Source organism: Engraulis encrasicolus, chromosome 18 (genome assembly GCF_034702125.1).
Source record: "Engraulis encrasicolus isolate BLACKSEA-1 chromosome 18, IST_EnEncr_1.0, whole genome shotgun sequence".
NCBI classification, from domain to species: Eukaryota; Metazoa; Chordata; class Actinopteri; order Clupeiformes; family Engraulidae; genus Engraulis; species Engraulis encrasicolus.
The window spans coordinates 34910468-34924292 of NC_085874.1; the positions used below are offsets into that span (position 1 = coordinate 34910468).

General features: G+C 41.0%; 1 protein-coding gene across 3 annotated transcripts in view; it reads right to left on the reverse strand.

Moving 5' to 3' along the window:
• Positions 1 to 2208: 2208 nt before the first annotated feature.
• Positions 2209 to 13825, reverse strand: part of LOC134469332 (ankyrin repeat and SOCS box protein 2-like) — a 28404-nt gene continuing 16787 nt past the window's right edge. For all 3 annotated transcript variants that reach the window (XM_063223521.1, XM_063223522.1, XM_063223524.1), the window contains 5 exons: positions 12466 to 12711; positions 9955 to 10126; positions 8668 to 9241; positions 8141 to 8294; positions 2209 to 3240 (listed from right to left, as the gene is read on the reverse strand). In XM_063223521.1, coding sequence (XP_063079591.1) covers positions 3071 to 3240; positions 8141 to 8294; positions 8668 to 9241; positions 9955 to 10126; positions 12466 to 12711 — 1316 coding nt within the window. In that variant the 3' untranslated portion in view covers positions 2209 to 3070. The remainder of the gene's footprint in view (positions 3241 to 8140; positions 8295 to 8667; positions 9242 to 9954; positions 10127 to 12465; positions 12712 to 13825) is intronic.

The window sequence follows — 13825 nt, forward strand, 5'->3', positions numbered from 1 at the left end:
AATTTGTGCATGTGAAGTGTCAAATCGGGTCGTAGCACTGCTTAAACTGTGCGATTTATGCACGAGCCACGACCAGAATTTCAAACCGTTTTGATTTTCTTGCGAAAATCTCGTGAGGTGAAATCGCTTGTCGTTACCCCATGTACACTGCACGATGCGAGACTCACGATTGACCTGCAATTGAGCAAGAAATTGGCCCGACTCTCAAAAAGTCGTGCGAGTGCCAAATCGGGGCAAAAGTCGCACAGTGTAAGCCCAGCTTAAGGCTATAGAGTCACTCTTACTGTTCGTCAAACAGTATAGTTTTAGTTCAGTAATGCCTAGATGGCATAGTTTAACGCTGATTGAGATATCAGCAAATAATGTGGGCGTGTTGTTTTCACATCTCCATAGCTGAAGGCTGTACTAGGTAGCTTGATCGGGCTATATTTGGAAAATAGTCTGTTTATGACAAAAAATGACCATATAGTGTCATGGAGAACCTCTTCACGAGTTTTCCCATGTATGACATTGTGTGTAAAATCATGAACCAGTGACCAGGAAGTGTCGGCGGACATGCCATTGGATTTCTATGAGGAAAAAATACTTTTTTCCGTGATGAAGGGATTAAGCATCTGTACGATTTCCCTGGGCATTTCAACACAACCAAGACCACTTTCCAGACTACTGAAAGGTCGTGTGTGGATATTTTTTCCCCAGTCACTTCAGACATCGTAGAAGATAGGGGAGTGGGTAAATCGATTGCACTTTGAACATTGGATGGCATACACACGCAGCAAACTTAACATGTGAGAATCCGTCCGCCGGCGGACGTTTAAAAGGCCCTCAGCGGCATCAAGTTAACATTATTGGCATTAAATGCCACTCTTTAGTTTAAAACATGGGCACAACACGACTCACTTTTTCAGCACTTATTTCATTTTTATTTAGACATTAAAACAGCAGCAAACAATTTTACAAACCTTTTAATCCCTCTCTGCAAGTTCACAGGAGGACAGCATAGACATTTCTTTGAACAGTTGACACCATAAATTAAAACGACTCTGTGAGTCGATATTAGTACAAGACAACACACAGTAATAACACACAGCAAGAGACACGGCCCAACTGTACAAAACACAAAACAAGATAAAGTCATTTGTAAAACATGTAACAACTCAACAAGATTCAGTAGCAAAGTAAGTTTGAAGTCTAAAAAAAATTACAGAATTCCCCAGCCAGCAATGTCGGATTATTTAATGAGATGTTAGAAACCTTGTTTCATTCTTGTGTGGACTTATCATAAGTAAATAACACAAAACGTTCTTTTAACAAGGATGGTTATTGAAAGTCCACTGTAAAGTTGTTTCAGGCACGAACATTAACACTTCAGAGGGGGAGGGGGAGTGCAGCAACTGAAATAATTACTAGGCTAATGCAGCGAACTGAAATAATTAATTATTTCTATTTTGGGCAAAATGCATGAACAAAACGTGTAGAAAATTAAAAAGTAAACAAAACAATATTAAAATTATTTTCAAGATAAATTAGAAGTTTTAAATCAGTCACTCTTTTTCTAACCATGCGATTATGTGAATCCATATGTCGGGGAACAAAGCCTTCGTGTCGTTTTCGCAGAAGCCGTGCATCTCCACTTTTATTATTTTACTATCTCCACAATTTTATCAATTTCTAAATCACTTTTTTCTAAATACATATTTCAAGGTGGTTATTAAATAATTATCAGAGATAGGCCTACATACTCATTGAGACTGAGCGTGCTGGTTTATTTTAGTATATAATATCGAATGTACAAAACTGCAAAAATAGAGATAGAAGATGGAGATAGAAGGTTGCTGCTCAAAAGGATTGCTTGGACGAAACGATTGAACTCTGTGGATGAAACGACTGCTCTATCGGACGAAACAACTGCATGGTGGACGACAGGACTGCTGTCGAAACGCGAATGGACAAATCGACCTGCTGCCCTATAACAACCTCTGCATTCTCTCATTTGTAACCAACATAATTTTCCCAAATGCAATATAATTCACACCATTACATACCCTACTGACAGATAATCCCACGAGGACACATCTTACACTGAATTGACATTAACACAGTTAATAGAATATAATAGAATAAAAAGCTTATTTTTCATAAACAGTTCATCACATTGGCTTTCAATGGTCATAAAAACATCAGAGGTGTCAAAAGTAAAAGTTAAAAAAGAAACACAATTTCCTTCCAACACATTTAATATTAAATAACCAGTAGACCTGTGTACTCCTGTGATCAAATTTGTGGAGGGTTCTTGGTAGGTTTTTAGTGTTTAAGTTTAGAGGAGTAGATGTGTGCACATCCCACCCGATGGGCCAGGTGCAGGACAATGAGAGTAAATCCAAGTGAAAAGTGCAACTTCAAAAGTGCCGGTCACAACGTAAGTGCGCTCAGATATATAGGCGTGGAACGTGTGGATAAGTCACCTAGAGGCGGTGACAGAGGAAAAAGATTACTCCAACGTGAGACTTTTTGGATCCACTATCTGAACACAATGTCTCCAAATGGTCTTAACGAAGAGTTTGACATCAAGCCATTCTTGTAATTATTGTAATTATTGTCATACCCCCCTTCAAACCAGACAAATATGCAAATTATTAAAGCAGCTTTGTGAAATCAAGCTTTTAAAAGGAGAATCCCTGCCAATTACTACTACGCTTGACCTGTCCACCCAACGATGTGGCATTTTTTGTTCATCCTTTCCCGACATCCTGGCCATTCTAATGTTGCCATGGTTTTGTTTACATTTTTTAAAGTGTGTTAACATACTCCAGATACCATCCCAATAGCCATGGAACATGCCCAGACACCTAACAACATAATAATAACTGTTGGGATGGTATCTGGAGTATGTTGAAACTAGAAATGCTCAGATCTTGTAATCGGATCACTGGATACTGACATGACATATCAAGGGGAGAGTGAGCAATACAACTGCATGTTGAATTTGGCAGGAATGATCCTTTAACATAGTACGTTGACTGACACAGTCAAACCACAGTAAGCTGCTGCACTGCCCTGTTGAAAATGCTCATAAACAGCCACATTGCGACAACAAGTTCTCCGACTCAGAGTTGTCGTAAAAGAGGAATCTGATGAGAAGTTTGGGCAGAGGCAGAGAAGTCATTTGTTTCATTCGCTGATGTCCCACTTGCTTGCGGATATTCACACGGCACAAGTGTAGAAGAGGGAATGGTGGTTCTGAAAGTTTCAAAGACATTAGACGTTATTTATTTAATTCAATGTTAATTTTATAATATTTTTGTCAGTGGCTTCTGTGTTAACTAAACTCGTCAAACTGAGTAGTTAAAAAATATACACATTAATAAACAGCCTGTTGTATTGTAAAATGCCGTCAGTTTACAGAGAGTGGGCTGACCGCAGCAGTATTGCTGGAGTGGACTGACCATCCAGGGCCCAATAGCAGTAGAGATCTCGCCAATCCAAATGGATTTAAAATATAAGGAGGAAATCAGGCCCAAAAGGACTGGAACTAGACACTCCAGACACATAAGTGCTATGGAGCTCAACCATTGTATCTAAGCTCTACTGTAAAGCAGGGCTTTGAACCGATATTTTTTTTCCAATTGGTTCGTTCCGAACAGAAACGGAATTATAATGTTTTCGGTTATGAGTTCCACCAATAAATTGACGTTCCCGAACTGGTTAGAACAAAAAATATTATTGGTTCATTTCGTTCCTGTCAGCTGATTACTCCCCATATCTGACATTAATTAACCAAGAAAGACGGAAGTGCAAATGGGTCAGCCTACATTCCAAACTGTTCATTCAAGCAGATGAAAAGAATATCGTACAGAATTTTGTCATTCAGGGACGACCTAAGCAGAGAAAGAATAAACCTCAAAATATGAAAATGCGCGCTCCACGCTGACTTGGGTCACGGGGAGCACTATGATGGACATTGCGAGTTTGTGCATATCTGCATTTGAAGCGGCCATGGATGCCCATTAACGAAGAACATTCTTGTGCGCTTTAAACGTGCTACGCTGCAATATGTCTAACAACGATGCAATGGGAACTCTGCCCTTTGGTATGACAGTGGTTTCTCTTACTTAGGATGTGGAGTGGAGACTTTGTAATCCACCGCTCTCTCTCTCCATTCAATCAGCGAATGTCTGATGTCACACAGGACGTGAACCTCAGCCGTCATGGTAACGTGCGCAGGAAAATAATAAGGCTACTTTTTTGTCCAGTTTGAGGAACGAAATTAAAGTGGTATTAACCAGTTACCATTATTTTTCAATAAGTGTTCCTGTTCCAGAACATAAAAAATAATAATGTTTCCGGTTTTGTTTCTTTTCCCTGTAAAATACTAAAAGTTCCCGGTTTTCGTTTTCGTTCCTTGAACCGGTTCAAAGCCTTGTTGTAAAGTGCTATAGAGTTAAACCTTCGTGTCTTGGATATTCCAAAGATTTTCAATATAATGACCAAGATAAAGCATATTATGTCACCAGCACAACAAATTGGGATCAAGTCTGGTCTCTTAAATGAGGGTAGAGAGCTTTAAAGGGACACTGTGCAGGAAATGGTCAAAAAAGGTACTGCAACTATGCTGCTCATTGAAACTGGGCTGCCTATTGCCAAATTTGATCTTTACATGAAAGTTTACTAAGTAATAAACAAATATTTTCTACTGTGGTCCAAGTACAGTCATTTTTGCAGCTAAAAATGGCTATTTTTGGAAATTCTAAATGGCGGACCATGGAGAAGATCCCCCTTTTCATGTATGAAAAGTGCAATTTTTCCAGTCATAGTGAATACTTAGAATTTGATGGTGGTGGTAAGTATTCATGAAAAAGGTAACATTAGTGAATAGGCAGCATGAATTCTGGAAATGAGCAACTAAAACTCTCACACAGTGTCCCTTTAAATACTTTGGTGTTCACATGACAAATGACTTAACATGGACAAACAACACACACCATATCATTAAGAAATCCAGGCAGAGACTGTAGTTTTTGCGCCTGTTGAGAAATTTCAAAGTTTCCACACCCATCCTAAAAGCCTTTTACTTCTCAGCAGTGGAGAGCATCTTAACAGGGTCCATCATCACCTGGCATGGAAATGCCACAGTGCGTGAACAGAAACAACTACAAAGGATAGTGCGCTCTGCTGAGCGCTGTATTCGTCAACCTCTGCCAGCAGTGAAAGACATCTTTACGGTGCCCATCCATTTGTCAGTTTGACGCAAGCCGTACCAACGCATTCAATTCATTTTTCAATGAAATGCGGCAGATCGTCGTTACCGGGCTCGCAAAGCATGTTGGGATTCCGGCACGGCGAGCGTGGGTCCGGTGGCACGTCAAAAAGTTGAGCTCTCCCGAAAGTTATGCAAATTAGCAGCGGCTGTCGGACTGCGTTACCCAATGACTGTTGAGCACATGAAGATGTCCCATGATACCTGTGGTCGTCACGAAGGTGCAGATTTTTGACGTCTATCAAACTTTTGGATGTACAAAATATAGACTACAAGCATTTATGTTGCACGTGCTTATGATGCCTGGGTTCGAATGATTATGTTCCATTTCGACCATAAGCACAACAACACGAGGTGAAGCTGTGTGTGAAAAAAACACATGTGCCGAGGTCGGTAAGAGTATATTGAACTGTTATATAGGGGCAGTTGGTTTGCTACATTGGTTTGCTAAAACGGCTAGAAATGTAGCTCGATATACTTCCTGTATATAACTCCCGGGCCACGCGAGCTGTAGTAGCAGTGCGTTGACACTGGGGCATCCAGAGCTGCGATAACGTAACGCTATAATGAATCCCTAGCCTTACAAAGAGAGTGTTATCTAGGGCCCATACAATTCTCAAAGACCAATCACACCCAGGACATGGACTATTCAAAAAAATTAGATCTGGAAGGCGACTGTGCTGTCACAGAGCTAGAACTGAGAGACTGAGAAAGAGCTTTTTTCCTCATGCCATCTGCTTACTGAATTCCTCCTAATTAATTTGATTGAAAACACACACACACACACACACACCCCTTTTATTTTAATTTTATTTCTTCTTCACCCTTCTTATGCACACTTGTTTTGCATCGACCATGCATTTCAATGCAAGTGACACGAAAGTGTCTCTATGTACTTGACAAATAAATATCCTTGAATCCTTAAATGGGCTTTCCCATTGAGCTCCGTCCATTCTGAATACCTGCTACTCTCCTAAAGGGTCATGGCAACCATATATCACCCTAGGGTACATTTATAAGGTGATGAAAAGAGAAGACGCAAAGTCACGTCTCGTCTTATTTTTTTCATTTGCGTTTAGACGAGCATTATCAAGGGAAAATCTTTGTTTATATGAAGACGCAAGAGTTTGCGATATTCCATTGGAAACATTCCAGAACACTGTGTTGTGGTGTGATAGAACCCCGGTATGTCCGCGAGCAAGCGGACTAATGAATTTGACCAGCATTGATGACCACCTTGTTGCTGTTGGAACAGGGGGCACCCCCTTTCCCCTGGCTGCTATTGCGCATGCATAGCCTATATTTTGCCATTACGATATTATCATTGCTTCTTTGGTTAGCAGCCAAATTGATAATGTCACCATTCACGTTTTATTCATCAGATGTTCATGGACACACCTTGAGTGGACGATGATGATTTGTTTGATGGGTAAATGTAGATGGTGTCCGCGCCTTTGTCTTACTTGAGCGTTTTCGCTCGGTGCGTAATTCCAAACCAAAATGCAGTGTGCAGATAAAGGAGTCGCACAGGAGCTTGATGCTGTTCAGTGAAACTGTATTAAAAGCTGAAAATAAAGAGAAGCCAAAACAAAAAGTGGGATGAAAAGTTTTCGGGTCTAGCCCGTCAGTGTTCCCATGTTTGACGGATAGGCTGTACAATCTGAGAACAACTCCCCGTGACCGGCGCTGACATGCATTGCGTGTTGTTTTTAGTAAAATAAAGTGTCCTAGTAAGGATTTTTTGTTTGCTTAAAATTGAATGTTTTGTGTGCTGATCCTCGCGCAAATAGGCTATATGCCTATGACTACCGTGCGTTTTCCAACAGCAAATCACCACGCATTATGCACAGTCGCTTAGGGCAGTCCTCACGCTGTCTATTCTGTTAGCCTACCATTGGCTCCTAGCTCCACGCTGACTACTCTACTCTGACTACACCCTGTCTAAATAATCGTAAGGCATAGGCCTAAGCGTTGCACATTGTTTATTTTACGTGTAGGCTATATCTTTTTTTTCCTGCCTGCATCCGCATGATCTCATTCCTCAGTTGGCGCCACCATTGCAAAATAGGCTAGTGGTCCGTGAGTGGATTAGACTATGTCTAAACATCATCCACAATTATAGTAGCCTACCGTAGCCTATTTGAGACATTCTCGTGACATTTCACAAAAAAAGACACACCTGTGTAGGCTACATTTCACGACTCGCCTAACAAGCAAGCGACATGAATTTGCAGTGCCTGTAGCTCCAGCGCGTCATTTCATTTGGTGAGAAAGTTTGAAACGCATCGTTATAACGGAAGCTTACAGAAGAATACCGGTCTATATTTGTAACATTATCTTGACATTTCACCAAAAAAATAAGACAGCATTGAAATGTATACACGGGTCTAACAAAGCAAGCGAGATGCATTTGCAGTGCCTACAGCTCGAGTCAATTCAGTTAAGTGGTCCTTTGGCGAGAAAGTTTGAAGCACAAAGGAAGTCTGCAAAGGAATATCGGTAGGCTACTGTCACCTTCATATACTGTTTTTTTTTCTAGAATCTGATTATTTTAATTCTGAGGGCGGGAATTGGTCCGTATACAAACGAAATTGCCGACCACTGATCTGCAGTAATCTGGCTATTCCACGGGCTGCGCACTGAGTTCGGAGCGCGATTGTCCTCTGAGTTCGTTCTGACGACGGTTGTCAAGGGAGGTGCAAGGGGTCTATTGTGTCGTTTTCCTTTGCAATCGTTCTCGTATAAACGGCCTCTTAGAATCTTATGCCACATTGATTGTGGAAGAAACTCTTTATGAACTGTCTCCTCCTCATCAAATGACGCCGGCTACACTGCAACTAAAAGGGTAAAGCATTTCAGCAGTGTAAATGCAATTCAACCTACTTGCTTTATCCTTGATGTACCGGCCATTGCTGATGTTGTCCAGGAGGTTTGAGAGTCTTGAACAGAGTTTCACGTGGCCAGTGTAATCTAAGAGCATATCGAGTATCATTCCCACCCAAGGTGAGTGGAGAGGATCCGCCATCACTTCACAAAACTAGAGAGAAATACAAAATTAATACACCATACACAAAAATGTGTCGAATGACCTGCCCTGTCGAATGATGTCCATATTCCTTTTTTTCTCTGTCTCTGGCTACCAAAATATCAAGAACATCTAATTATGACTTGCCACTCCTGTCTGATATTTACTTTAAAACCACTTGTCATGGGGGTCAAAGCTGTAGGCTGTACTAATATGTTGTACCATACAGGCCCATGGGGACCCATTTCCACATCCTAGTAATTTCCCAACCCTAGCCCGTGGCTCTCTCCCAACAATTTCTTGTCTTCTAATCTAATAAAGGCACAAAATTCACAAATACATAAAAAGGCACAAAATGTATTAAAAAAAACACATTCTCATTAACCTGTGCAGTTGACGTATGAGGGGCCATCAGCCCATGCAGGTACAGATTGTCCCTAGAGGAGCGGTGTATCTTGACTGGAGGATGCGTGTTGTTCCCATAGACACAGTCGAAGCAGGCGTCAGCATCCAGCCCGTTGTCAAGCAGCATCTTAAACATGTTTCTGTGCTTCATGCAGAAGAGCATAGCAGCTGGGAAGGTGGTTGGATGTGTTGGCATGGAAGCGTTCACGTTGGCACCATACTCGACCAGCAGAGACGCCATCTCCATGTTGTCTTTTCTCACGGCGACCAAGAGAGGGTTGAAGACGTCCAGGTTAGGGTTTGCGCCGGCCTCAAGCAGCATAGAGGCCCCCTCAACGTTGCTTGCCTTCACTGCGAAGTACAGTGCCGTGCTGGGGCGGTCCTCGTACATCTTTGAATATTCGGTCGATAGCTGCATGTTGACGTCCAAGCCTTCTTGGATGAGAATCTCCAGGACCTCGTCTTGGTTGATCTCGGCTGCGAGATGCAGTGGACTGATGCCACTGCGCCTTATTTTTCCTTTGCTGGTCAGAGGAAGCAGTAGCAACACCACACTGCAGTTTGAAGCGAAGAGAATGGACAGGGAAAATGTTGATATGTAGGATTAGTGATGGGGATGATTACACTCTACAACCATAAAGAGACAGACACAATAATAAACAATATATAATTATAAATCAAACAATATATATGTGCAATGTACAGTAATAACAATAAATCTGTAGAAGCTGCAGGTAAAATGCTAAATATAGTAATAATCAACATTTTCAAGCTGTAAATGATGCTTACAAAATGAAAGTGTTATTTCCAAATCAGTGTATGTTTTTTTAAAAGGCAAAAATGTAAAAAGGTTTATTTTTATTACACAAAACTATAACCAGGTCCTCCCTCTGTAGAGGCTGCAGTTGATATGTGAAGTTGAACAATTGGAGTTTGCAAACTCAGTTATGCTTACAAACCAGTGTATACACAAACTTTGTATTCTAAGACATATTTACAAAATGTAGTTCCAAAAATGTAATGTCAGTGAAATCATGGTTTTGTTGTTTTTGTATAAGAAAATAATAAGATAAAAGCAACACCATTCCAATTTGCAACAATGCTGCCTTAAAATCAAATGAAGAAAGTCATATAAGTTGCACTTTGAAAAACGCTATACAAATCATTGTGTCATTGAGATTGACTCAAATAAAGCTCATGCAAGGGATATTTTACAAGGCTGCCAAATTAAAGAATATGCACACTCTTACATTCTTAATTCACTCACTTCACATGTCCATTCTTTGAAGCAACATGTAGAGGAGTTAAGCCTAATTTGGTTGTTCGGTTTACGTCTGCTCTCTTGGACAGCAGTATCTTTACACACTCCTCGTGGCCATTTTTAGACGCTTCATACAAAGCTGTTGCCCCATCGTTAGCCTGCGTGTTAATATTTCCACCTAGAAGACATGAATTAAAATGAAAAGTGACACTATGCAATTACCCTCCACTGTAAAAATGTCAAAGTATCTTAAGGAACCCCCAGTTGCCATTGTTGGGGAACCTAAGAGTTCCATGAAGAACTTAAAAATGATCTGAGGAGAAATTTCAGTGGTTCTTCTACAATCCTTTAGATGTTTTTCAGTTTGCCACTATGGGGAAACCCACAAAGGGTCTTTGAGGAACCCTAGGGACAAACTGAAGGTTCGTCAGGGAATTTTTAAAGGGACACTATGAGATTTTTAGTTGTTTATTTCCAGAATTCATGCTACCCATTCACTAATGTTACCTTTTTCATGAATACTTACCACCACTATCAAATTCTAAGTATTCATTATGACTGGAAAAATTGCACTTTTCATACATAAAAAGGGGGATCTTCTCCATGGTCCCCCATTTTGAATTTCCAAAACAGCCATTTTTAGCTGCAAAAATGACTCTACCTGGACCATACTAAAATATTTGTTTATGACTTAGTAAACTTTCATGTAAAGATCAAATTTGGCAATAGGCAGCCCAGTTTCAATGAGCAGCATAGTTGCAGTACCTTTTTTGACCATTTCCTGCACAGTGTACCTTTAATGTACAAGGCAGGGCTTCGTTTCTCAAAGCTGAAGTAGCTAACCTGCTAGCAACTGTCTGTGCTGAGTAGATACTAAATTAGCTAAAGCCTAAATTAATAAATATTATAAATAATAAACCTACAGCATTATTTGTTTTATTGTGTATATATCAGTCCCTCCAGGATTTTGCGCTGGGATTTTGTCATTTTTGCGGTCAAAATGTCTGATTTTGTGGCGGCATTTTCTCATTTTTTGCAAAGATTTTGCGGCATTTTCTCATTTTTTGCAAAGATTTTGCACCCCTTTCTGGGTTTTTTTTGGTAACTGAAAACCACAATCAGTCTAAGCAGGCTTAAGACAAAAGAGAGAGAGATTCAGAAACACACTTCCTATATAAAAGAATAATAAAATATTGACAAAAATAAAAGATAATTGAGATAATAAAAGCCAGTGCGTCCAATGTGTAAAAAAAATCATGGCCGCGACACTTATAAATCTCTGTCGATATTTTAGAACGACTTCGGGGGAAAACGGGACTGCGCGTTATGAAAAAATACTTGTGGGTATAGCCTACCAGTAGGCTAATGAAGAGCGTCGCGGGGTACAGTAGCCAGGTTGTATGCAAGCGTTACAATGTCACCTGTTGGAAGACGCGTCTCTCTCTCTCTCTCTCTCTCTCTCTCTCTCTCTCTCTCTCTCTCTCTCTCTCTGTCTCTCTCTCTCTCTCTCTCTCTCTCTCTCTCTCTCTCTCTCTCTCTCTCGTGCTCGTATTGCAAGCTGTTGCATATTATTTGCTTGATGCAGAGTTGTGATGGCATACACGCTCTCGTTGACATGGTTGTGTGCATGGTTGCATGGATTCGCAAGACTTTATTGCAATAACACAGTGAAAGCTTGGAAGGGCCGTTCACTTCCTATCTCGGTGTCCTTGACTGAAACAAGTTGCAAAACTCCACACTTCCGATCGAATCCTTAGCGATCGGCACGTGATTGTTATCAGAAGGCTTGTGCCTACGCATAGACATAGACCCTTAAATTACAAACATTAGCGAACATTGAAAAAAGATCAGACAACGACCGTCGGGTAGCATGCTCATGAAAGCGACAGGGGGGAGTGGAGAAGTTGCGCAAAAATGTAACGTAAGATGTTTGCTACTGTGCGACAGCACCGCCACTATTTCATGACTGCATACACTTCTTCGTCATGGATAAATGGGCAACAATACTTTTTCCAGCTAGGATTGCACTGAAAAGTAGGCTACTGCTGTTAAAGAAAGGTCACGGCTGTGCAGCACCGACGCCTGCGTGTAGGCTATGTGTGAGGGAGGGGAGGAGAGGAGCTGCTGAGATGAGGGTCACGACTTGCGAAATAGCAGGCAATTCTTTTTCAATGTTTCAGTGACATATTAACAAAAATGCTTCCTATTGGTTTTCGTCTCCGGTGGTATTGTAGTCACATTTTTATTTTTTGACGAAAATATAGCCTAAATCAATAAACTCCACAGAATGTTGAAGGGGTCAAAAGGGGAAATTTTGCGGGGAAAAATGCGGCTTTACAGGAATTACGCGGCATCGTGAAATTATGCGGAATATCATTGAATTTGCACGAATCCACGCGATCGCTGAATCGCGAAAAACTGGAGGGACTGATATATATATATATAATGTTTTTTCACCCAGATTTGCATCCCACGAATTGGCAGCTCCAAAAAAACACAAGACAAACAACCTCTCACCTAGTTTGATGAAGTAGTTCAGCACGTCTGCGGCTCCACACTGAGATGCTGTGAACAGTGGCTCAACGCCGTAGCTATCCGTAGTCCACGTCTTTGCTCCAGCCTCCACTAGCATTTTTACCATATTGACATTTTTGGTCCCCACTGCCTCATGTAAAGGTGTGTTTCTCTCAATGTTTGCCCTGCAGGGGTTCCCGCCAGCTTTTAGAAGAGCATCAAGTATCTCCTCAGTGCCCATCTCACAAGCTGAAAGCAAATTACACCTATTAGAAATGGGAATGAGCTATTACTAACACAATTTTCCTTGAACACAGACACTTTAATGCTGTCCTAAACAAAGTCCATTAAGAAGCAAAGGACAGTACTATTGAAATCCCTTTTAGATATCATCCTCTTGCGTCCACAGTTAATCCCGTTGGATGTGGTTCATCCTGCTTGTTGGCATGCAGGCATTACCCTTGATACCGTGGCTCTTAATACATCAAGAAGACTTGCAGTCTTGGTCAAAGATGGACTAGCAACACACGCACCAAGAATTTATCCTTTTTTTTAACTCAGACATGTCACCCATAATGTTATGTGCATTGCAATATTTTGAGCAAAACTGTGCTCTTACCCTGTTAATTGAACATTCACACTCTGCTCCTACTGGTGCAATGTGCAATTAATGAAGACTGGCCACCAGGGTGGTCCGGTTTATCCATGAAACTTCCCACACTAAAATGACAGCAGAGGCGATTCCTCTTTGAGTACAAGGGAGGCGCCGCCTCCTGTCAAAAATCGTGGAGAATAGTATGTAAACTAATGCTTTACACGACTTAATAACATTGCTATTTCAAACCCAGCTCCATAGAAAATGCATGTGCTCAACTTAGAGATGAAACCAATCTGTAATAAGATCCCGAGGCTCGCACAAGTTTTTTTTTCCGCTCATGACAACGCAAGCGAGTCGAGTCTCAATGGACTTCAATGGCATGTGGGATTGTACGCTTTTTCAATGGCAAAATGCTAAACGGTCATTGGCTGTTGCCGTGAAATTTTTTTGATTTTGAGACTGAGCCTCACTGGGAGTGAATGGAGAAGAGAGAGTAGGGGGGAGGGACCGGAGACTGAAGTTCCGACTTGTGATTGGGTGAACCCCGTGTCAGTAGGCTACAGTAGTTGATTTCATTTCGAAATGCGGATATGTTATTAATTTGACTGAGAAGTTTCGTTGTGGTAACCAGTGGGGAAGCTATTCATTGCGGTGTACTCCAGTTTTGTGTACATATTCTTGTAAACCTAGTGTTGCGAATAAAGTCTTAATAGTGGCACGTCCTTATCCTTTTTAATCTCCCAATTCAAAAGTTGAGATTGCCGA